The 25,865-nt window shown below is 36.8% G+C and overlaps 1 protein-coding gene across 2 annotated transcripts in view; it reads right to left on the bottom strand.

Moving 5' to 3' along the window:
- Positions 1 to 23,505, bottom strand: part of LOC134531662 (hydroxyacyl-coenzyme A dehydrogenase, mitochondrial-like) — a 47,546-nt gene extending 24,041 nt beyond the window's left edge. For both annotated transcript variants that reach the window (XR_010075057.1, XM_063367440.1), the window contains exons 1-5: positions 23,180 to 23,505; positions 9,014 to 9,130; positions 7,680 to 7,838; positions 7,457 to 7,594; positions 226 to 388 (exon numbers count right to left, since the gene is read on the bottom strand). Coding sequence is in view for 1 of the 2 variants with exons in the window: in XM_063367440.1 (XP_063223510.1) it covers positions 226 to 388; positions 7,457 to 7,594; positions 7,680 to 7,838; positions 9,014 to 9,130; positions 23,180 to 23,296 (694 nt within the window). In the remaining variant the exon portion in view is untranslated. The remainder of the gene's footprint in view (positions 1 to 225; positions 389 to 7,456; positions 7,595 to 7,679; positions 7,839 to 9,013; positions 9,131 to 23,179) is intronic.
- Between the last annotated feature and the right edge of the window lie 2,360 nt (positions 23,506 to 25,865).

The raw sequence follows: 25,865 nt of genomic DNA, 5'->3' as shown, positions 1-25,865 counted from the left end.
TTCATGATTTGGCTATTAGCTTGACTCAGCTCAAGAAATACTTATTAAAGTGTACAACTGTATAATGATAATTTATTATAAACTGTAATAGTTGAATAAACAACATTGTAATTTACAGGAAATTACATATCACATTAATTTTTTTTTTTTTTTAATATTGTAACTCTCGTTTCAGGAAGTTCCTACACGGCCCCGGGGAGATTGCAGGTCCGTGCCGGGGCTCACCTCTCTCCAGCATGCGCACTGCCTCGGCCAGGTTGGGGACCAGCAGGCGGTTCACCACGAAGCCCGGCGTGTCCTTGCACGTGATGGTGGTCTTGCCCATGGCCGCGCCCCACGCCATCATGCGGTGGTACGTGTCGTCCGACGTCTGCGGTATGCGCACCACCTGCCACGCCACGCACCACTCGGCACTGGTCTCACGGCTCTACACGGGGCGTCACTTGCAGTCACCGTTCATGGACCGGGATGATTACGAGAAATACCTAGTGATGAAGGTCAGTTCCTCGAAGGAACTATGACTGACCAATTTCAGATCCACGATTCCCACACCTTCCGGGAATGTCCAAATTCCACGTCACGTCTCAAAAACTGTGCATCTTGGAGGAAAAAAATTCATAGGATAAAAAGCATTGCAAATTTATTTATGAACCATAAATGTTTTCCCTAAAACTATGTGGGATGGGCCTGCCATTGTATTTTTTTTTTTCAATTTTTGTACTTATTTTATGATTATTGTAGTAATGTTAGTTTTATTTAATTACATTTATAGTTTAGTTTATTTGTTAATAATTTAATTCTAATTACATATGGTAAATTTGGTTTGTAAGATATCAAGCTGGCAACCACTTTGAAAAGATTGGAATGAGCTGGAAGATCAGAGAAACAGATGCTTACTTTAGCTTAAGTTTATAGTTAACTTTTTATATAACTTTTAAATGGTGGTGTTAATTATATTTAATTTTTTGGGGAGCATAGACACTGTACCGGTGCAGTGGTACATATCTGTTAAAATTATATTACCGCTGGTTTGTTTACATTTAGCCGAGACAGTCACTAGGTAACCTGCAGCTTTTGTTTTAATGTTTACAGTTAACAAAACAATAACTTTTATATGTTTTTGTGTGTTATATATAATTCACCACACATTGCTAGTGAACTTTTTCAATAACAAACTTTTATTTTGAAATTTTAAAAGACTGTTTTGATACGGCCGTTTGTGATTGGCCAGAGTTTCTCAGCGGCGCGGCCGTTTAACACCTTTGTGGTTTGAAGCCCCCCCCCCCCCCCCTCCTTCCCAACAAACATTTTTTTCTATGGTCATGTGACTAACTGGCAAGGGACCGAGAAGAAATAATAACTTTCCACCACGGAAAAAAAATTAAAAACAAAGAAGGAGGGAGAAGAGGGCCTCTCCAGCAGATGGAGAAATACATGTGTGAGGGGAAGGGGAGGAGGGGCAGTGCTGTAAGGTTTACATTCCTATAGCTGAGAAAAAATACAAAGACTTCTCTTGTGCTCAGAATTCTACTGAAGGAAAATATATGGTGCAATCCAAATTCGAGGGCTCTTAGCGATTATCCAGGGTTTTTACATTGGTGGGTTCTAATTAACATGGATAATTGAGAGTTTACTGTAAATGTAAATCTCAAGTAAAAGACGGTTAACTAATTTTAAAGTTTACACAAACTGTGTGTTATGTGTAATAATAAATAAATAAAATTAATATGATTGTTCTAACTATTGATTTGATAATTATTTAGAGCTAACCTGCATATTTTCAGCAATATAATAACTTTTTCCCTTTCTATCAAATGATAACATCAAATACCCATGAATTTTATTTTATATTATTATTATTATAGTACTTTTCATCCTCTTTCAAATGAAACATTTCTCAGCCTCATTGGATCAGCCAGAAAAAAGTTATAAACATTTACGGAAATCGCTGTACAGATGAATAAAATTACAGAGCGCCAACTTTAAAGAATGAAAACAGGGTTTAATATGAGTCTAATGTTATTTTTAACCTGATTTTTGGAATCCTGATGAAATTTCAAGTAAGAATTGTAAAATTCATTAGTTAGTATTAAATAATAACTTCACAATTAAATTTTTACTGAAAAGTGCCTTTTTCATCTTGCACCTCAAATAACAGATTGGTTAAATGCACCATTTTCTAAAAAAAATTATAAAATAATAACTAAAGTGAATTTGGCCAAAATAAAAAACACGCGTTGTTATATTTGTTTATAGATGGTGTAAAAAAAATTTCATAAAAATCGGAGAGGTTGGGGTGCAAAATTTTGTTTTCTCTGGATGATTTGATTTTGAATGACCCTATACAGTCCTTCCATACATCCCTCTCGGTCACAAATATGCCTGGATGCCTATCACAGGTCGCATACTAGCATAATTAATATTAGCTTTCCTTTGACACAAAAGTGGTACTCACGCCTGTAGCTACATGAGTATACTATCTGGACAATTATAATCCAAATGATCCTCTGTGACTTGGGCCCTGTATGTCTATATAGAAAACCTTCTTGACAGAAATTGATGTATTACAATGTCATAAAAAAAATGTTTTTAATGAATATTATTTCATACTGCCCATGAACTGTACGTATACTACCTGGCTGAAGCTACGAGAGTAGCATCAGTTAAGATTTTTTCACAGCATTGCAGTTTAAAAGTTCGTAGCTGATAATTCGGGCACCTAATTTATGTGGCCTTGAGTCTGAGAAATTGCATTTCTGTTCTCTTTTATGAAATCCAGAAGACAAAGTGACAGGCTGTGGTTTGTAATAACTGTCTCAAAACTATTTGCAACAGCACCTGTTACATGCATGCTCATATTGCATCATATCTATAATAAAACAAATTTTAAACCACTTCCTCAATGAAACTGCTGTAAGTCGTTTACTCTTTCAATTTCTCTGGTGAGACTGTTGTCACTGTTTCAAGAATCATGCTTAAAGGTTTCTCAGGGTTTCTATTAGGTTATGTGACAACTGTTTGTTGATGGAGCCTGAATTTTTCAATGATTTAATAAAATTTTAAATAAAAAGGAAGCCAGTTTACCCAACAAAATTAACAATGCTATATGTGGGGATCACATGTTTAGGCAGGTATGTCTTATACTTCATTTCATCCACACTAAGAGCATATACATTGTAAAGTTACATTTTATAAGTATGTTTTATATGCTGCCATAGGATAGCTAATCAAAAGTTTTTTAAGTGGGCACTAAAATAATTTTATAGCACATTGTTTTCAGATTCGATAAATATACATTCATCTGGTTTTTACAACGCAAAAAATCAAAAATATACCTATTCAAAGTTGGTTTTTCAGAGTTGATGTATTATTTTTTTTAAGATTATTAATTCCAGTTTGACATGTTTACATAAGATTACTGAGCAATATTTAATGGCATACTGACAAAAGAGTGTACGTTAAAGTCATTCTGTAACAAAATAAAAATAAAAGTTTCATTTCTATGATTCTGATAAAAAATTGTTCTATAATTTTATCTGTTCATTTATATTATTGATTTTTTTTCTTTAGTCATATGATTTAACAAGATCTTTGTAACAATCCGGACTTCTCCCGCTAGCTATGGCCTGAATTGCACATACATAAAGCACTCACAAAATTATTGGTTTTTGCATATATTTGAGACTGTTCACTAAGATTAAAGTTATGAAGATTATTACTGAATATAGAGTTACGATTCAAATTTTGTAGATTAATGTTCTTTTTTTTTACCAAAATATTTTTCATAATGTCCATGACTATACATAAATAAAAATAATAAAATAAAAATAAATAAACACCGAAAGATTACCGTATTTAATCGCATAATGTCCGCACATTTTTTTTTAAATACTTGAAATGGAACTTTTTAAAATCCGCATAAAGTCAGCACCAGACAAAGCAACCTTGGCCACCCCTGAAAGGCACAGTAACGGGATGGAAAATTACAGACGCTGTCAACAATGCTTTGACCTTGAGTTGTTCATTTCTCCGGAGCAATCGCTGAGAGGGTTTTGTAGCGTGGTGAAACCGTCCGGACTCAGAAACTCGCACTCCACTGCGCAGCTGCCTGCGACGTCACGCGAGTTGCAAGGGGATGGGCTATATAGAGCACAAGCCAGTACAAGTCAACTCACACTACGTCACAAAGTAGGGGAGGTAGCGGAGAAGTGGTAGGGGTACATGCGCAGTTTTTTATACAGACAGTGGCAAGGGACAGGGAGGGAGGCTCGCCGGCACCGGCTAATGCAGACAGTAGACATCTGCCCCGTGCCGTTAGTGGCCATCTCAATGAAAAATTAAAAAAATATCTTTTCACGCAAAGCGTTTATTTTGTGTAGGCTGGCTGCGGCTTCTGAACGTTAGAGCGCACACGCGAGTGAGAGAAGAAAAAAAAATGAGTGGCGTCTTCCACTAATCGCCGGCACCCAATTATCTCGACACCTGTCACATTTCTCACGTCCGCTGCGGAGGGTCGCCAGTCACCAGCGCTCTGCTAGTAAACTAATTATGAGAGAACAATTTTTTTACTCTACACAAAACGTAAAATTTTAAGGAAAAAATTTTTTTTCGGAATTCACGTCATAATGTCCGCACCCCATTTTTTTTGTCAAAAATGTAGCCAAATTATTGCGGACATTATGTGAGTTAATACGGTAGTTTGAGGTTATGCAAAACGACAAAATTCTTCCCAATATTACTTTGGTATCTGTGAAAATGTCACTCACGGACACACTGTTCTACCAAGGAAAACGGACTATGCGATAAGCAAAAGTTCGCTATTGCCCCGTCATGGGTTCCTGCCGACGACTGTAGTCAACAAAATTCCAATAAAATTGTTTGGAAAAAAGTTATTATCAGCGCAGCCCCAACCACAGTCGATAAATTAGTCTTTAATTCACATTAAAATGATAAATTCGTGAGCCAATGACAACGTCAGAGAGATTACTACCCAAACAAAGCACAGTACAAAAAAAAACACAAAAAAATACAAATTGGAAACTTCCCCGGAAAAGCTGCCTTCCTAATGACTACAAAGATTGTTCTTACAACTACTACTCTGTGAATCCCTGGTCAGAGAACTTTCCATGGTTCTGGCCAACATCTCTGTCTCTCTCTCTCAGAATAATTTAAAAATTATTTCAAATGATTAAAGATAAATACAGATCTAGGTCACTGTGATGTTGAACTATATATAATCAGCTGAAATTCTGCCTTACTGACAAAACATCATATTTATTCTTCTCAAAAAACATTATTAATAGCTGAGGAGGGAAGGGTCCTGTCCTGCAAATACTACATCCTGTAGAATAACCTTTCTGAATTATTTTGGTGGTTTTACAGAGAGTCTACGTGAGTAAATATGTTAAGGGGAAGCATTTTATACAATGATGTTATGTAGTAGGACTTACCTGCACATTTTTGGCATGGTACACAAGGTCTAACATGGTCAAACTTTGGTTTGTTATTAGCATGGTGGAATGTACAACTGTACAAAAATTTACAATTTTTTCACAGGTTGGACCCTTTATTTCTTAGTCTATTCCATCTTCCCCTTCCAATTGGCTGCCAGTGAAGGCTGCACCCTCCCACCCACTTCTATCATCCTCCTTGGCTCTCTGTTTATTACCACATCTTTTGAATCTTTACCAAATTGCTTTGTGAATGGTAAATTTCATTCTGTGGCTTCAAAACTTAATTTTCTTTCAACTAACTGCCACTTGGTCTTCACAAGCAAAAAATCTGTATTATTTTTGTATGTTGTTTTCACAAATCTTCTAAATTGAAAAGTTGACTAGCATTTAAAAAAAAAATTGTCACAAATCTTCTAAATTGAAAACTTTACAAACATAAAAAAAAATTTAAGTTTTTTTTTACATCAATAAATTTTCTCACGAAAATACATACTTTTTTTGTAGATAGATTTAAAGATTTTAACATAGCACATATATATGTTACGTGTAAATTAAGTTATATGCAAACATGAAATATATTTGGATAGTGTTTAGTAAATCATTTCTTAGAAACTAAAATAAGAGGAAAGTTGTTAGGATTAGAATCAAGAACCTATAATCAAAATTAAAAATCTTAATCAGGAATCAGAACCATGAAATAGTGAAACAAACCTATTTCCTACTTTAAAATATTGAAATAAAAATATATGTATTACTTCCCTACCAGAATAAATTAATTATGCATGTCTTGTTTATAAAATGAACATTTAATTTGTACACACTAACCATACAGACCATATACAATAAAAATATTTAAATAAAAAAAATAGCAAGTATTGTTACGAACGCAAGCACGGCCACAGCGCATGCAGGTCAAGAGCTGGCTGGCGGCTCGCACGGCCACTGACGTCACATGGTCGCCACGTGAGACGTGCCACGTGAGACGTGCCACGCGCGCTTGGTAGATCACAAGGGTTGTCGCTTCCCCCTCCTTCCCCCTGCTCCCCTAGCGACGCTCTGCCATTGCGGCGTTATCTGACACCTTGCAGCTGGGGAGTTCCGCGAGCTACCGACGCGTCTCGATAATTCTGGCGTCGGGTCAGCGCGGAATGATGCGCTCGTGAATTCTAGAAGTGTCGCCTGGACCTATATAAGCCCAGGACGCCGGCCTCAGTGAGCAGTTGGTAGTGAGGTTTTCCCGCGGTGATAGTGCCGCTGGAAGGGTGGAGTTCCAGGGCGAGAGTCTGGGCAAGAGTTCCGGGGCGAGCGAGTCTGGGCGATAGTGCTGCGGTTGTAGCAGAACTCCTGGGCGAGGATTCCTCGGCGAGCAAGTTTCTCGGCGAGAGTGCCACACGTGCTGCGAGAGTCCCGAGCGAAATTCTGAGCGAATAACATGTTGATGAGAGCCTAGGGCAGATAATTTCACATCTGGGTGTCAAGGCCGTGCTGCCACTAGGTTTTAACCTCGTTTTCTTTTGAAGTATCGGACATCAGAGCTATAAATTAGTCCCCAGATGTGCAGCACAGGCCTGGGTGGTCCATTGGTCCAAAAGAAACATAGTTTCTCAAGTTTCATCATACCTAGACGATAAAGTCGCTAAGAACATTATTTCACGAAGGCATAGGATTGTTGAGTAGCGATTGGCAGAAGTTAGAGAGTATTTTTAGTGCGGAGCTATCTTGTTAAGGACCTGTAAGCTTTTTGTGATTTTGTCGTGAGAAGAATAAAGGTCCAAATTAATTTAAACTCTTTTATTTGAAAATCACCATTAATACTTTACACAAAGACTACCTGCAACATCTGATGAATTTTTTTTTCAAGTGTTTATGTATGTGCAATTCAGGCCATAGATAGCCAGTGAGGTCTGGATCGACACACACTATAATCTCAGAGGTGCCGTCGCCTTTAGCGTCTCTGCATGACTGCGACATGTAAAACCCTACGAAACCACGGCAGCACTTACCTCCAGCAGCTTCATCACAGGAACAGGGTTGAAGAAGTGTAGGCCTCCAAACCTGTCTTGCCTCTTGGTGACAGATGCAATCTCCTCGATGGACAGTGATGATGTATTGGACGCAAATATGGTGTGGCTGGGTGCTACCTGCAGCAAAGGAGACACAACAGATGAAATGCTTGTGAACTTGCAACTACCACATGCTTTACAGAACAGAACACACACTACTTACAGCGTCCAGGTTGGAGAACAACTTGTGCTTGGCCTCCAAGTTCTCGACTATCGCCTCGATGATCAAGTCTGCGGACTTCACAGACTCCTCGACGTTGAGAGAGGTGTTCAGTCTTGCAAGCGAATCATTCACAAACTTCTCTGCTTCTGCAGGTTTATCCTGCAACCAATTGGACCAAATGGTATAAAAAAGCTATAATTAATTAACGTAACTTACAGGTGATAATAATAATAATAGATAATATTTATTTATTAATTCAGGGCAATAATACAACATACAACTACGGTGTGCTCATGCATTCATTACCAAATAAATTGATACTGCAAGAAGCCACTCTTTGTCCAGCTGATGGTCAATGCCATGTTTACGGGATGCCCAAGACACTGGTTGAAGTGTAGTCCATTGAAAACACTTTTAAAAAAACTGTATTTTATGGAAGAAACTTGCGTAATTACAATAATCTTGATTCATACTTATTAACCATAATAATTAAGGTGTTACGATATGGCAATGGTATGGAAGAAAGTGACTAAATCTATATCACAGCATGTCATTTCCTGACAATTCCTAGCTACATGAAAACAACTATCTTATGTTTAGAAAGTTCAGTTAATTTACAGGATGGATGCATTGATACACAGATGGATGCTTGGATGAATAGATGCATGGATGTGTGTATGGATGCGTGGATGGATGTATGGGTTATGTGTGGGTGGATGCGTGGATGGATGGGTGGGAGGATGGATGGATGGATGGATGGATAATGGATGGATTTTGGATGGATAATGGATGGATGGATGGATGGATGGATGGATGGATAATGGATGAATGGATGCATGGGTGGATGGATGGATGGATGGATGGATGGATGGATGGATGGATGGATGGATGGATGGATGGATGGATGGATGGATGGATGGATGGGTGGGTGGGTGGGAGGATGGATGGGTAGATGGAAGGATGAATGGATGGATAGATGGAAGGATGAATTTAAGTTTAAGTCATAGCGTAAGGACTACACGGGAGTGTACAAATGGGGAACACGGGAGTGGACAGAGAAAACCCACCGGCTCACAGTAATGTCAGCCATACCCATTTTTTTAAATTTCCAGTTTCGACCCTGCTGAGAACTGAATTCGGACGGTTTTCCTGGGGTTGCAATTACTGACCAAGCAACCATTGTGGCCCTTGAACCCACACTAGTGTAAAATGTGTGTGTTAGCTTGATCCAACCGAGATAAAAATAAACTTGTAGAAACAACACCTCACACAGTCATAGATAGTGACTACGGGACCTGACCGGTGCACTGTGTTGTAGGTGCTGGCAGACTGACCTTGAACTGTTTCTTGGCCACTCGCTGGAGACTGGTCTGGATGCTGCTGCGGGACTTCTGCAGGGCCTGGTCGCTGACCTCACACAGCACCACCTGGTGTCCCGTCTGGGCTGCCACCTGCGCACACCGCACATTCGCGCACCTCAGCGCAGCCAGCATCGCAACAACTAGTTCACAACGGCTGGTGATGATCATCTCGGACCGCAGGCTAACAAGCCTAGGGGAACAGGTGGCATGGGATGTTTGAGCACTTGTCATTAGTGTTAGAAAACAACTGTGCCAACTGTGAGGAAAAAAATTAGTTGAGTTGCTGTTTATTTTTTTAATCTGTTGTTTTTGCATGTATTGAAGTAAAAGGTTTATTTAGGTAATGTCAATAAAATTTAAAATACTATAAAACCATAAAAAGTATAAAATTTAGCAGAAATTAATTTTTTTTACCCCCCACCCCTCTTTGGATATGTTTGTGAAGTACATATATTTTGTATGTCATTTACTGTGTTAATCCTTGTGAGTGGTTTTCAGTGATTGCAGAAGTAATTTTTAAGAAAATGACTCATGATTGCATGTTATTTTTCATGACTTTTAATACTCCAACAAATTCATCGTGCAACACATAGGTTCTCCGAGACAATAATAATGCATGCAACAGGAATTATGACAAATAAGGAACTAAAAAAGGTGAGTTTTTTTTATATTTTTTGTGATTTTTTGTTTTTTATAGTGTTTAGTTTTCTACAAATGTAGTTGATTGTAACTGGAAAGTTTGGTTTAGTTAGGTATGGTTAGTAGCATTTAAAATGCTCTGAAATTATGAAAATGTATAAATTAGGACAAAAAACCACATTTTCCATTTTGCCTGGACACAACAAAACTTGGTATGTAGTTCTGAAGGACTATGAAGTCAAAGGAATTTGTGTAATTTATCTAATTAAAAAGAGCAAATTTGATTGCAGCAAATAAAAAAATTCTAAAATTTTGGGGGAATAAAAAAACCATTTCTAAAGCTCCGTCAACACAAGCTCAACATTGTTGGCAACAGAGTGATCAGCATTTAGTTGAGCTTGAGGCTCCACCTGGTACGGTTGTGTGTGCAGCAAAGCCCTATTGACCTGCCACTTATTCATCAATATGAAATTGAGTCAAGAAAATGTATTTGCTTTAATAGAAATATATAGGAATCTTCCAGTTTGTACCTTCCTTGCTTAGTTTCTCCTAATGTTGTTAAATGTAAACTCAAAATCTGAATTAAGATATTCTTGTGAAATTCTTAAAATTACCTGAAAATTTTCTTTAATGCACACATGATCCTAAAGTCATACAGTTTTAATCTCGCAATAAATCACATCTAGAATACTTTTGGCGACACTGGGGAGAAGGACAAACCCAAAATTGACTTTGACGTCTCGTGACGCCCACTAAAAATTACTATTGCTGCTGCAAAAAAAAACACATATTCCTCAGTCAGCATCCTGACTCAACTATATTCTAACAACCATGTTTATAGTTTTTAACACCCTCTGTTGTCAACACTTGCCAACATTCATACAATTTGTTGGCAACAAAGTTTCCAACTGTTGACAACAATGTTGTGTACACATGGCTTAATACCCAAAAAAAATTGTTTTTAAAAAATGTATTTCCAGAAAAGCCACGACTTTCAAAAACACCCCACAGGTTAATACCCCTGCAGGACTGATAGACCCCAGGCTAAATTATTCTTGCTATTGGGTCATTCCATGTGAAATCACCTAAGTGGGGTTGCACGACTATTTTATTTAATTCTTATATTTATACCATAGATGTACCAACTATTGAACAGTAAAAAAAAAATTATTTTTTTTAGTTTTTTATTGGCAGCCATATTGAAATTAGGCTCATTTTTCTACACGGAGACGTATGAAAATGTGTGTATTTTAGGGTTTTGAAAAATTAATGCTGTACTTTGTCTATTACAATTAGAACATTCTGGTTTTGACTGGTTGAAAGAAGGTATTCTAAGGTATCATGTAAGGTATGTACATGCAAACAAGCATTTAAGGTACTAGGGGAAAATGGGACTTAAAAGTGTGCCAAAAATTAGCAAAATGACCAAATTCAAAGTCATACTGGCTATGAACCACTGACTGGCAATTTTTCTTCAATAACTATGACTAATAGGGGTCACATCCATGGAGAAGTAAAGACTGGATTGTAAGCCCTTCTTGCTTTTTTTTTATGTTAAAGTTGCAACATTTCAAAAAAAAATCAAAATTTCAAGGTCAAATAACTGTTAGGGGGGGGACCTGACAAAAATTACACACTTAGGGATGGTATACCCCTACTGGTACTTAACACAACCTGCAAGTTTCATTTTGTGGTTCACTGTGGTTCCTTAGCTACAAAATGTCAAATTTGTACAGAAATGTGGCCTGAATTGTTGCATTAAATGCAAAATTTAACTGCAATTATGACCATTTGTGAAAGCAATATCTTACTAATAAATATTTTAACTCTGTCTTTAAAACACTAAAATGATAAAATGATAGAGTTTTGTAAAATAGTTTACCTTACATTAATTGTCACACAATACAAACATCGTTGAGGCCAAGTCTGTTTGCAGTTTAGCAGAAACAAATGTGTTGACAACATGCCGCAGCCTACGAACTCTCCGCAGCTTTCACTGTTTTCAAAAACAAGTTTAACTTATGACAAAGTTCTGTACTTTTCTCTTGAGAAATGTTGTAGGTTCTCCCTGTGGCCGTGGTGAAGTCTAGAGGTGACAATGTCGATGATATTAGCACTCTTCACCCAAACAACATCATTGTTTGTCTTGCTGAATGTAGTTGTGGGTCCAGCAAGTTTGAAGAACCCTACTTTCGCATCATCATTTGCTTCGGACACATCAATAACTTTTCCGATAAACCACTTTTTGTCATACACGCATACAACATAATCATTTATGTCCTTGATTCTCAATAATTGTGAAGTTCTGTCAGTCTTGACTTCAATGTGTTTCAAACAAACAGATGCAGAAATCTTACTGACGCGAAGAGTTGATCCATCCAATGGGATGTAGCAATGATGATCTCTAGTTCCATCAAATGTTTTTTTCTTCTTCAAAGCGGTGTTTCAGAGTTTAATGCTCTTTTTGTGCATCTTCTGCAGTAACCAGTACAAAGTCTATGCCTTTAATATTCTGAACACAAAAATCAAACATTGTTTTGTGTGTGTTTATGTGGCCCTCAGTTGGCCGTTGTAGAATCGCCTTTGTCACAAGCCTCTTTACTGTTCCACCTATCCCGTCACTTGGGCCTTTTCCATGGCTGGTGGCAAAAAAAATGCCATTCCGCATGCACACCAAAATCATCATAATGTTTACAGTGGTTAGAAAAGTTTTTTCTATTTTTATAGTGACCTGCACATCCATCAGAAAAGTACAAGATCTTCTTCAGCTTAGGAATAAATGATTTTATAAAGAGTACCAGTTGCTTCCGAAATGCATAGACAGCAGTGGTTGTGTGCTCCATGCAATCACTTATTACACATAGGCTCCTGTGGCATGTGTTTTCTCCTGATTCCTTCTTGAAATAAACACAAAATGGGTGGACAGTGGCTTTGCACTAGCCCAGTGGTAACTTTGAATTTTATCTTGCAACACGAATGTGTAATTTTCAGAGAAATCCGCAATGACAACACATTCATTTTCTGACAAATCCAGTTTTGTGTCCTTGAGAAACTGTGATTGACTCTTGGCAATAAAATGATGACTCTTTAAATCAGTTAACTTCATAGTAAAATTTTCTTTGAATTCAGAGAATGGTTTCAAAATGGTGACCAACTTACATCTATCAGTAGCAACCCACTGTCGATAAAATATGGTATTTTCATCATCATCTATACTTTCATGGCACAGTTCATTGAAGTCCAGTGCATCAACACCAGGATATTGTGAGCACTGACCAATCATGCAATTTTCTTCATTGATGTTGCACACTATTGTAGAAAGCAGAGATTTACAATCGGAAAGGCCTAGAGCTGCGGCCATCAATTTCACATTCTGATGTATACAGCAAACACATACTGTGTGTGTTCCACTAGCGCCAGCTAGAATACACCACTGAGGCCTAAGGGCACAGAAGCTAGAAAAACCTACTTTTGCCAATGGGTGCTCCTGTTTGAATTGTTGGTACAGCTCTTTTAAATTACAAAGTATCAGTCTTTTCTGTTTTAATTCTTTCACTCCATTTTCAAGGCGTACTGATTTGGTTTCTTTCATCCCAGGACACATCCTACTTACATATTCACTTTCATAGAACTTCACAACGAGGTCTTTAATTTCTTGACTAGTTTTCCTCCCTATTTTTTGCAAATTTACTTCAGGGATGATGCCATGTTTCTCAACAAGTGTTCTGGTTTTTTTTACTAGGTATTCACTTACACCCAGTTCCTCTACCGTTTTCCTAATTGTCCAACTATGTGGGACTACACTTATATGGGTACTTTAATTTTTTCTTCATTTGAAGTACAAACTTTTATTCTCTCTTTCACACACTAAGATATTCTATGTCTTGTACAGCATTGTCGGTTGCCTTCCTGTTTCTATCCTCCTCTTCTAGTACATCGTAATAAATATTAAAAGAGTTACTAAGTTTCTCCTTAACAGAACCAAAAAACTTATTTACCGTGCGCTTGACTTCCAAATGCTTTTTCTCATTACTTAACCTCTTTATCTTAATGGGAGAAACACCTAAAGTTTCGCCCACCTGATTCAGAGTCTCTATAACTATGTCAGGGTCTGTGAACTGCTGGTCAATGTCATCTTCAGTATTAACTTCAGCTTTAGGAACAGCAAGTCTTTTGTGGCATGAAGAACAAACTGATTTCCCAGGCACAAGCCACAAGGAGGGCCATTTCTCAGACATGCACAAAGTAATTACCCTCAGGTTTTTTTGTAATAACTTTTTTGTGAATGCTAAAAGTATCACTACAGGACTTTCCAAATAAATGGCTGAATTTTGAACATACTTTTTGTAATGATAAGTGCATACACTGTTTATTTCATTTAGTCCTACTCTCTTCTGCACTAGAAATCGATCAGAATCGCTTAACCCAGATGCTAGACTTATCACTGATACACCATATGAATTATTTTGACAAGATTCATTTAGATAAGAGCCGACAGAACAAGCCATATTTAAATCATAACACTGTGCTGTATATATACCTCACTCATGCGTTAGGTACAACAAAACTTTAGCAAGAATGTTTTTCATAAACTATGCACTTGTTGACTCTATTAAAGTTCACTCCACACTGACTTGCTGGCTACAGTAACACTGGAGTTAGTTGGTTTTAGCCTACAAGAACCAGTTTCAACCAGTTATCATGCAGGATCACTGTTACAGACTAGTTCCATGTGGTGTTTTCTATTAGTCATACAGTATACATTAAATCTTTATTACACTACTAAGCTTTCGGAAACTTATAAAATTTATTTGGATCATAAATATATAGCAAAAAATCTGCAATTGTATATATTTCATGGGAAAGCAAACAAGTGAATTTCTGTACACCTTTGAGAGCCTATAGCTAAGAAACCACAGTGAACCACAAAATGAAACTTGTAGGTTGTGTAGAGTACCAGTAGAGGTATGTCAGCCCAAAACCTGTAATTTTTGGCAGGTCCCCCTTAACAGTTATTAGACCTTGAAATTTTGATTTTTTTGAAATGTTGCAACTTTAACATAAAAAAAGCAAGAAGGGCTTACAATCCCGTCGTTGCTTCTCCATGGATGTGACCCCTATTAGTCATAGTTCTTGAAGAAAAATTGCCAGTCAGTGGTTCATAGCCCTTCACCATCAGTATGACCTTGAATTTGGTCATTCTGCTCATTTTTTGGCACACTTTTAAGTCCCATTTTCCCCTAGTACCTTAAATGCTTGTTTGCATGTATATACCTTACACGGTACCTTAGAATACCTTCTTTCAACCAGTCAAAACCAGAATGTTCTAATTGTAATAGACAAAGTACAGCATTAATTTTTCGAAACCCTAAAATACACACATTTTCATACGTCTCCGTGCAGAAAAATGAGCCTAATTTCAATATGGCTGCCAATAAAAAATTTTGAAAATTGGTTTTGTACTGTTAAATAGTTGGCACATCTATGGTGTAAATATAAAAATTTAATAAAATAGTCATGCAACCCGATAATTTAAATTTGGGTGATTTCACATGGAATGACCCTATTGTTAAAAGGCAATGCTCACATCTATGTCATAACTCCAGACACCTCAGTTTTGAGGGTTACATGCAGCTGATAATATGATTGTCAGTTTCTGTTTAGACCTCAGCCTGTGAGGAGCTCTGATAGAGGCAAGATTATATGGTGAAACGTGATAAAATCATAATAAGAAAATTTAAGTCAAAACACTTTGAAACATCGAAATGGAAGTTAATACACAGCATAACTATAAATTCAGAGCAAAACATAAAATGCAGCAAAATTCACATCAACTACATACCCCATTTTGTCAGTTAAAATATTGAAATCATTTCATAAATCTTTATTTTAGGGTTTTGTTTGAAAACCTAAATTATTATGTACTATGTAAATAATTTATTTAGTGTATATGAATGATTTTTTTCAAAGTCAAGTAAATAAAAGCAGTCTATAGTTCATACCCTACAGGCATGTCTAAAGGCCTACGTTTAATGAGTAGTATTGAAATAATAATGCAACAATAATGTAATATTTAAATTTGTAATTTCTTTGCACCAAATATAAACTTAAACCATTAAATCAATCAAATAATATATATACACATATATACACACACACACTCACTTATATATAATATTCCCTCTACTGATAAACTGTTATGTAGGTTAAGCATCTGGAAAAACACCATTTCTTGGTTTGATATTTATGTACATTTTATATATTAATGCACAATACTATAAATACAAATACTATTACATACATACAAATGCTTACTGAATCTTTACTTTTATTTTAATTCAACCGCATAGAGAAAAGGAACATATTTATGCACTACCTTCCTCTTTGGAACTGTATATCTATGCATTTGTCTTTTATGTCATGTTTTGCAATCTTTTATCTGTGTAATTTAACAGCTATGAGTTCATTGTTATCAAAATTGCAGTAATTTGTATGCTAAAGATGATATTGTGCTAGCTGTGATATGAAAAACCAATTAGCCTCCAGTTAAGTTGTTAAGCAACCAGATTGGTTGTCAGCTTGTTTGGCACACTATTCAAATGGTATGTTAGCTCTTATTATTGGCTAGAATTGTTTTAAAATTATGTGATAGTGAACCAGGAGGTAGAGATTAAAAAAAAGGATCTTCTACCATTATGGAGAAATGATGGATATAATTTGGCTTTGCCCATTTTATAGCCTAATAGATATTCTAGGCATACATCTGAGTTGAATAATGTTTAAGTTTAAAGCCAAGAGAGCCTTAAAGTATTTCTGATATTTAGTTTGTGTGATAAAATTATTAATCATAAGATATTCCAGTACATAAAAATCAGTGATTGATTTTGAAAATGGCCGTGGCCATTTTTGTGTCGTCTGGGTGAGTTTAACTGTTCAACAACTGAAATTATATAAATATTTTTGGCTGCTTGAATCTAGATCAATGAATTAGCAAGCTTTGCCAGAAATTTAGTCTGCAATAGTTAATAGCTAAATCCAGAGGTACTGAACTGTGATTAAGAGACCTCTGCCTCTAACCAACTGAGCATTAAATTTTCATAGTTATTTTTGCTTGAACCCAGAGAATTAAAAATTGATATCAGCAACCTAACATTGTTTAAAATTATTCATGAACAATTTTTAACCAACCTTTTAACTTTATTAGCTAGCAATATTAGCAACATTTTCTTGAATATATTAGCATGGAAAGTATTGTTTTCTAAATAACAAGGATACATAATATTATTAATACTTGTAATTATATTCAAGATAACAGTGTATTAAATACACTATGCACATTTGTTTTTAAGTTTATGTGTCTTATGTTATTAAAAGAAAAAAATATATTGTCGTGTTCCAGAATTTCTCGGTGTGGCCGAATTCAGATTTCTGTCTTTCGTGGCGCGAGCTGTGGTCAGGTCGCTGCGTCCGTGCGAGAAGCGGCCTCGTTTCGTAAGCGACTGGCCGGCGGCGTGCCGTTTCCCCTCGCTGCACATTACTCATGAAACGCGCGGGAAACCGACCCTCGTGAAGCGGCGGTCTGCTGGCGTAACTAGGTCGCAACACGGTGCTCGTTCAGCAGGCTCGGACCCTGATTGCGAAATTTGGGGGCGGCGGGCCGAGATTTATTGGAAACGGCGGCGGGGCCGAGAGGGTTTTTAAGCGGCCGCTAAGGTAGCTCGGTGCTCACTCTGGGGGAGGCTATGCCTCTCACCAGTGGCAACAAGCCGGTTAGGGTTTAAGGATGTTAGGCTTTTTGAGCCGGAGGCTATTCCCCGGAACAGCAATACGTTCATGTAAAGTTGGTTGGGGTCGCGGAAGTAATGTTTGAGTTATTTTTGAAGAGGCCGGACCTGAGCGGATATTGCTGACCTCATGCTGGGCGTATAGTTTTACGTTTTGACCTTAGATAATTTAAAATAATGTTTAAGTTAACTTTAAGGACTTAGAATGAATTTTAACATCGTAGAAGATTTTGATACCCTCTAGCTTCTCGATCAAAGCGTTTGTAAATCATGATCCCCATTTAGTTCATTCAAGTTAAAGTACTTCATTGTAAAGCAACTAATAAGACTGATTTTCAGATTACCCTAGATTTTATTTATTAAGTTTAAATGTAAAAGTTTATACTTCAAAATTGTCTCTCATCAACTAGCAACATTTTGTATGAGGTTAAGGTCTTGTGTAATAAACGTACTTAGAACTAAGTTTTAACTAATTTTAAGTAATTCCTTCTCTCTCCAGACCTCCTGTACAGGGGGCGGAGCCTATTATTTTAAGATCCCGGGTTGTGAACAGTTTTGATTACAAAGTACCTTTTGTTGCCAAGCGAGTGTACGTTTTATGAGCCCCCCCTCCCCCCCCAATAGATTTGTTATTTTTTTTATTAATCAACACCATTTCTTTTGGTTCAGGCACCGGGTATGTCCAACGTTTCAATATATAGTAAAAGCCATACAGTTGTGTCCCAATTGGATGTTTAATACAGAGTTTTTAAAGAGAATAATACAAAATGTCATCAAAGTTAATGAATGTTACATGAACCATACTAATTGTATACTAATTACTATATTTCTCAAACTAACAACATACCGATAATACATAATAGTCCAAAGTCTATTTTGATAGATATACAGAGATAGATAGGTACTAACAAACTACAAACATCCCAAGTGATACCATTTCAGAGAGTGGGTAGTAAGATATATACAATACTACCTACCACTCTCAACAAATGATAACAATGAAACTTGTCAAAATATAAAACAATAAAATAGTGGTTCTAGATGCTTCAATACAAAAAAAGTATATTTAGTTGTACTTTTTTTATTTTCATATTTACAACTTTCTAATTAACTAAAGAACATTACACAATAATATTGAATATTTCAGTTGCAGATTTTGCTTAACTTACTCTCATCAATTTACATATATGTAGTATTTTTTTATGTTGACATTTTAAGTGTCTTACCATGAATTTTTGAAGCAGTTAATTAACATTATTGTTCTTGATATTTACGTATTATCACAATATATTTTAATTTTTAATGACAATAAAGAAAAATCCACTATATTTAATTACAAAATTTTCTTTTTTATAACACCATAAACTCTTGGCTCTAGCTACTAAAGACACCTGGGGTCATACAGACCATTTGAGTTTTGATGCAACTGTTCTATGTATGTGAATACAAAATATTATCTAATAAGTGCTAAGTAAAAACATGCTGTACTTAATGCTAACCCAAGCATTTGACAAGTATGTTACAAGCACTTAAAAAGTTAAAGAAATTTTTTTTTTAAATGGCCTGCAGGTGGAAAGCTAAACAGGAGCGACTACGCAAATGGATGCACGAAGTAGAAGAGTTCAAGCTCGAACCTACAAAACCCTCGTCCCACATGATTGAAAAGTTAATTGTGTACAGCAAGTCTAAGGTCAAAACAGGAAGTCAAACATACATTGTAGTAGTAACATTTGTACAGATCACTGTATGTATCCCATTTTGGACGTACCTAGCTGAAAAAAGTTGAAATAGGGGACCATTATTTCTTATATTTTAACTGAAAATACACTTCTAAATATAATCAACATTCTAAAATTTATTACCTTTACCGAGTGTGAGTGTGTGTGTCTCTGTCTCTAACACAAGATGCAATAAATATTGTCTATCACTTAGGCATCACGGTGTCAGCATGTTTTTCTTTCTTTTGCTGTTTTACAGAAACTAATGCCTTAATTTCTAGAAACATCACAAACATACTACGAAATACACATGTAATAATATAGTTATAAAAATTACATTTTAATTAAATAAAATACTGAAAATTAGTTTACACAAATAATAACCATGCAAAGTGACACCAGTCCAAAAGTACTTTAATGGCTTTCCTTAATACTAAAACAACTAAATATCAGAGACTATTATAACAATATTAGCAACAATAAAATACAAATACAAAACTAGGTTGCTACGACCACAGTCATATAGATGGGTCTGGCAACTTCATTCTCCATCAGCTTAGTGAAGCTCGCGGTAGCCTGCAAACTAACGGCTCTAGTAGTAGTTGAACCCATCATTAACATTGTGTTAAATGGGAGTTTCGTATAAAATATGATATAATTCCTAATTCCATCTCAATTTTTGGAATTTTTTACCCAGATTGCTATTTTATTATTTGTTTGGGTGCTTGGTAAATATGCCTAAACTATACCAATGCCTTAAATTTTTTTCTGAATTTGTTAGTTGAGTTCAAGTTTTGTTTCAGGAATATGTTTTAAAGAATTGTCAAGTCCGGGGCGTGGCGCAGTAGTCAGGCACATGGCCTGGCAATCTGCAGGCTCGGGTTCAATACCAACTGGTACTTTTTTTTAGTCTTTTTTTATTTCTAACAATATTAAAATATTAATCACAGAATTTAAATATGTTCGAACAGTTAAATTGCATAACTGTGCGCGGTATTGAATAAAATCACAAATCACGCTCAATAGTAAATACAATTCAAAACTGTATCATTTAAAACAATTCCTGTTTAAATATATACATTTAACTGTTTAAATATATTTAATTTATGTAATTAATTGTTTAATATTGTGAGAAATAAAAAAAAATTTAACTGTAAAAGAAGAAGTATCCATAGGTATTGTGCCGTTAATTTGTAAATTCGACACGATATATTTTAAATTTTTATTATGATTTTAAATTTTTGTGTAGAAATTTTATTTGCCCTACTATAGTGTAATTTTAATTTGTTAGTCCGGTGTACTCCTCTGAGTTAAACTTTGTCTCAGTGCTCTGGAGCCCCTTTCCCATCGGCGTATCGGATATTCTGCTGGTCTAATCACTGACTGGCAGCCCGCTTACCATTTCCCCCGCCTTCAGTCACGCCTCAAGCCAGTTATATTATTTCCCTTCGTGACTCTAACTGCATAGGCAAGGCTGTAGCTTGCAGGCGACCAGTTCGCAGAGACGAGCTGAGATCCGCCTTTTTCATCACGTCGTAGTGTTATATTCGCCCCTCGGTAGCCACGACGGGGCGTAGTTTCCCACCAACGTTGCATTTCACCCCCCCCCCCCCCCCCCCTTCTCTGTTCCAAGTAAGACCAATGACCGGTCGTAACCCCCTGGACACCGGTGACCGTTTCCAAGGTCTCTTCGTCGCAAAACGAGTGCGCCAAAACTGATCACAAGTGCTTCCTAGCGGCCAATTCGCGAACTTCTCCGCTTGCCTGCCCGCTAGGGCGCCAGGGAGCAGCACCTGCTTTGCCTTGAGTTATATGGACGCCGTCGGCGAGTCGATTCTTTTTTATTTCAGACAGCCCCCAACAGGTAGCGCTAAGGTCGACGCAATGCTACCAGCTTCGAGACTTCAATCAGAGTTTTTTTATGGCCCTCACTCGGGGAACTTCGGGACCTTTCGGTCCGGACTCCCAGTCCTCCCCTCCACTTTTGATTCAAGTTTTACTTTTAATTACGAGACGCGTTTCTCCGCGGGTCACTTCGCGCCGCGACTGCAGACGGATCGTTTGATTATCGGCGAGTCGACGAGACTTTGCAAAACTTCCATCCGGCCGCAACCGACTATGTAGTCGCCTAATTGAGGGATGCTATCCCTAAAATCTTTTCAAGTAGTTTAGTCCGTCTGCAATGTAATAGTTATTTTTTTTAGCTTTTAATTTTTTTTTTAAATTTATTATTATGAAGAAATCATCCGCGTCCTGCCGCGCAATTCGCGAGCTCCAGACCCCGGGCTGACTCCACGATGGCAGCGTGCTGGGCAACTCCCCTGTTTTGGTGAGTGATAATTCGCGAACCCTCCTTTTTCCCTTTAAATTTTTTTTTTCGGGCATTTTCTGCCCCATAGACTGCCTGTATACCAGTTCTAATCAGTTTTGATTTGGACTGTTGCAGACAGGGTTCGATGACCGGGAGAGATTGATACTCTCATCTCGTGGCCTCCCCCCCCTTCCCTGTTCCGTGGGAAGAAACATTAGAAGAAACTTTTCTACCGCCCGACGTGATTGTTTGAAGACCCCGGGTGGTAATGTAATTTCAACATTTCCCCTTTACCTAGCGACGTACTATCTCAGCCGGATGACCAACCCACCAGCGACCAGTGTTTTTCTCAAGAAAATGTAAAACTAATAGAACTAATTATCAATGTAATAATCGAATCCATCCAACTTTGGGTGTGAAAGTCATAATGCAAATGTTTATATGTCAAACTACGAATGTAAATTGTTCTCAGTAAGCACAGGCCGGCCTATTTTCGTTTTCCTTTTGTTAATCTTTGAAAATTGTTAAAACCTTTTGTGTGTATGTTAAAATAATGGAAACATGATAATGAATCAGGGCAAATAAAACAGGGAAACTATAGATCAAGTTAATCGTGTAGTTTTTATTTTATTGATTATAACGATCCTACAACTTCCCCTTTGCTTGTTACTGGAAGTTCCTAAATTGTGTTTGTTCCCACCTCGTGTCGCCTCTAGTAAATCATTTCATTTAATGTATTTTTTTTTCCAGCTTGTTTCCAAGGCTCTTTTAATTAATTCCAAATAATTCTATTTTGAGGCACGAGGGGTGTTACAGTATCGAACCCAGTCGGCAGATTGCCAAGACATGCGTTTGACCTCTGAGCCACACCCAACATATTCCTGAAAAAAAATTTAAACTTAACTAACAAATTCCGAAAAATTTTACGGCATTGGTACAGATTAGGCATTTACCAACCACCCAAATGAATTAAAAAAATAGTAATCTGTGAAAAAATTTCAATAACTGAAATGTAATTAGGACTAATATATTTTATACAAAGCTCCGATTTAACAAAATGTTAATGATGGGTTAAACTATTACTAGCACCGTTAGTTCGCAGGCCGCCATGAACTTCACTAAGCCAACGAGATACGCCAAGGCAAAGGAAAGGAAGTTGCCAGACCTATCTGTACGACCGTGGCCATGACCTTGAACCTACTTATTCCGATGATATACTCCCTTACTATGTCATAACATTACAATGTAAAATTAGGAAGGGCAGTGGCTTGCAGTTTTAGCAATCATACAGTATTAAGCAAGCGTAAAACAAAGAGCTAACTCTACTAAAAACTAAATCCAGGCTAGTGTAAATGCTTAATATATAACGTATGATTATATATAGAATTACACCAAGTTCTACTGTTATGTACAATATTGTGTTTTGTGAGTGAAATACTTTTGTTGATTGTGTCCAGGCCTTATGCAAGGCAAGATATTAATTTTAATGACTTCACTTTGAGCGGATTCACAATCGCTCGACGTAATACAAGCTATATGTCCAATCTATGATATAACTGCTATCCGTGGATGTGAATAGCAGCATATATCAGTACTTTCGTTTTTGAAGTCATATGTCTAATGGAATTTATTAATTCACATTAATTCTAAATAAACGAGTACTTAACAAAGATAGTATGATTTTAACCTGTGCGATTCCAGATCCCATAAGCCCGCCGCCAATAACTGTCACATTTTTTATCATCGTAGATGCAGCTTTGGAAGACATGTGTTTCTTCAAAACAAGAATGCGAGAAGTAGCCATTTCAACTTCACAAACAATTAGAAACACTATCAATAAGGATACAATCAGGTTACGACTCGATCGGAACAACTTTCATAATATAACTAATTCTAAGTGATAAGTAACCTGTCCATTATCTACTGAAAAATAAACAGATAACGAGATAAACAGATAGCTGCGATCTTTGAACGAGAGAAGCATGGATTAAATACTAGAGCTGTAGCAAACCATATGTATTCGTTACTGAGTAACGGGTGCGGCATCTAGTAACGAGTAACGAAACGTTACACACGAATGCATTTCGTTACTCGCATCTTTCGTATGTTTTACGCATGCGCGCGCTTAATCGTTACAAAGAACGATGTTTGTTTATTAATAAAAGTATAATTTGGAAATTCGTCGTCCAAGTTTTTTACTGTTTATTAAAGGTATTGTGTGTGTAGACAAAGTTTTAGATTCGAACAGAAACAACGTAAGAAAGTATTTTTTACAAATTATAAATATGTATGTTTTTGTTTTTTATTATTGCGTATTTTCACGTTTTATGTTCTTATCTTAAAATATATATTTTAATAAAGCCGCTCTGATGAGATTTAATTGTTTCTTGGTTAACAAAAGCTGTTAATTATCAAATATTTTTAATTGTTTATATTCGATTTATTTATATTTACGCGATGTCATACTGTACGCGTACGAAATACGACTCGATTCGTTGCTGTTACATAACATAGCATGTGCCATGTTATGCGGTATCAGAAGTAACGAGTAACGATACGAAAGTAACGAGTACTAATTGTTATAGTAACGAATACATACGGGTACACATTTTTTCGTTACATTTACACCTCTATTAAATACAATGAAAAGTACTAGAGCAGAGTCAAGGAGTATGGAAGTCATATATAAAGGAGGGATGTAGTGGGAAGAGTGGACCAAATACTATAGAATCTCTTTTCAATTCAAATCGGTTTATTTCATTACAATCTGTTTTTTCGATTCTGTTTCAAGTAAAATCACTTCATTTCATTTATTTCATTACATTTGGTTATATTTAATTTTCTTTGTTGTTTTGTTTTTTATTCAAACGGTTTTGTCATTGAACTTAAATACAACAAACAAAAAAGTAATTATGTTATAATTAAATAATATGTCTAAATACAAAACTTAAGGCGGTATTCCAAGACGTTTGAGTAAGGAAGTGTGACGTCGTCCGGCCGGAGGTCGATTCAAGCCCGACTTGCAACTGCCCGCCAGTAAACCTACCTCTTTCCGGAACAGACCCTTGTCTGAAAGACATTGTACATGTCTCCGACCTGGTGCTTCTATGGAATGTTAGTTCAGCCAACGCCCATAGATAGCAACTATAATTTATACACATACAGACTAAACAATGGTGTGTCAAACTGTGGCACCAATTAGCATTCATGTGTAATATAGTAATGTTGTAAAGTATTTGTTAAATTAGGGAAGTGTGCCGAGATCTTATGGGTAACTGTATTTTGCCACTGTATGCCACTGACCATTATACCAGGCTGGGGGATATATTACTCCAGCAATGTTGGCTTGGTGGGATCCTTACCCCAAAGAAATCTGGTAATTTAGTAAAATTCAGCAGTAATGTTGGATTGATGATTTATTACTGCTTTCCTCTTCTCTCTTTCTCTCCTCTTCCCCGGAGTAGACTTGCGCATGATAGTTCGCGACCGGGAGCGCTCCTTTTAGTTCGCAGCTCCTTGGCGAACTAGGTCGCTCTTATAGTTCGTCCGCTCCCATCTCGAATTCAAAGAAGACAGGTCACAGGTAGTTCGTTCGCTTTGTTACCGCTACTGCAGGCGATCTTCTTAGTATGTTATAGCAGCAGGGTTGTTAGACGTACCATTTTCATGGTACTTGCACCATAATTGGACCTAGTGTACCATGTACCATGGCAAGGTCGTCATGGTACGCAAATGTACCATAATCTGACTATCCATCAGGTTTCTGGCGATTTTTGTTGTATATTATATTCGCCATATCGGCTTCCTTGTAGATAAAATGTACCCAGTGTATATTCTAATTTCGTAGTGTCGCCTGTTCACACGCCTGCTTACTTATCTGTAATATAATACTCCAACTGGGCTGCCGGGACTGTCAGATCATTTGATGGCAGTTCCCGCGTTGCTCAAATCTTAGTGGGAAGGGGGAAGGAAAGGAAGGAAAGCTTATCACACTGAACATGAAACGAATTACAGCACATTGTTGATTGTTTTCAGTAGTTAGTTACCTCGCCTCGCCGGTGGAGTGATATCTGTTCCGTAATAATATTTTATAAAGTCGGAATTATCGGAATTATAGGTAGGTACATCAAAAGTTAATATTGCTAGCTGCCTTTTTAGTGTTGTTTTTAGAGATTAGAGGTAGTGTATGCTAACATTAAGAGTTAATGCGGAGGAGAAAGTGATTATCTTGGAGTACATTCTCCTATTAAGAAAAAATGTGCTCTCAAAGGTGATAAAAAAACGTGTTCAGAAATATCGTCGGGAATGGTAAAAATTGGATGACATGAAACTGTGGGTGAGTCCAGTCCTGGAAGACTGTTTTAAAACAAAAT

This window comes from Bacillus rossius, chromosome 5 (assembly GCF_032445375.1).
Source record: "Bacillus rossius redtenbacheri isolate Brsri chromosome 5, Brsri_v3, whole genome shotgun sequence".
NCBI lineage: Eukaryota > Metazoa > Arthropoda > Insecta > Phasmatodea > Bacillidae > Bacillus > Bacillus rossius.
The sequence above is the reverse complement of the archived record's forward strand: the minus strand, read 5'-3'. Positions and strand labels throughout refer to the sequence as shown.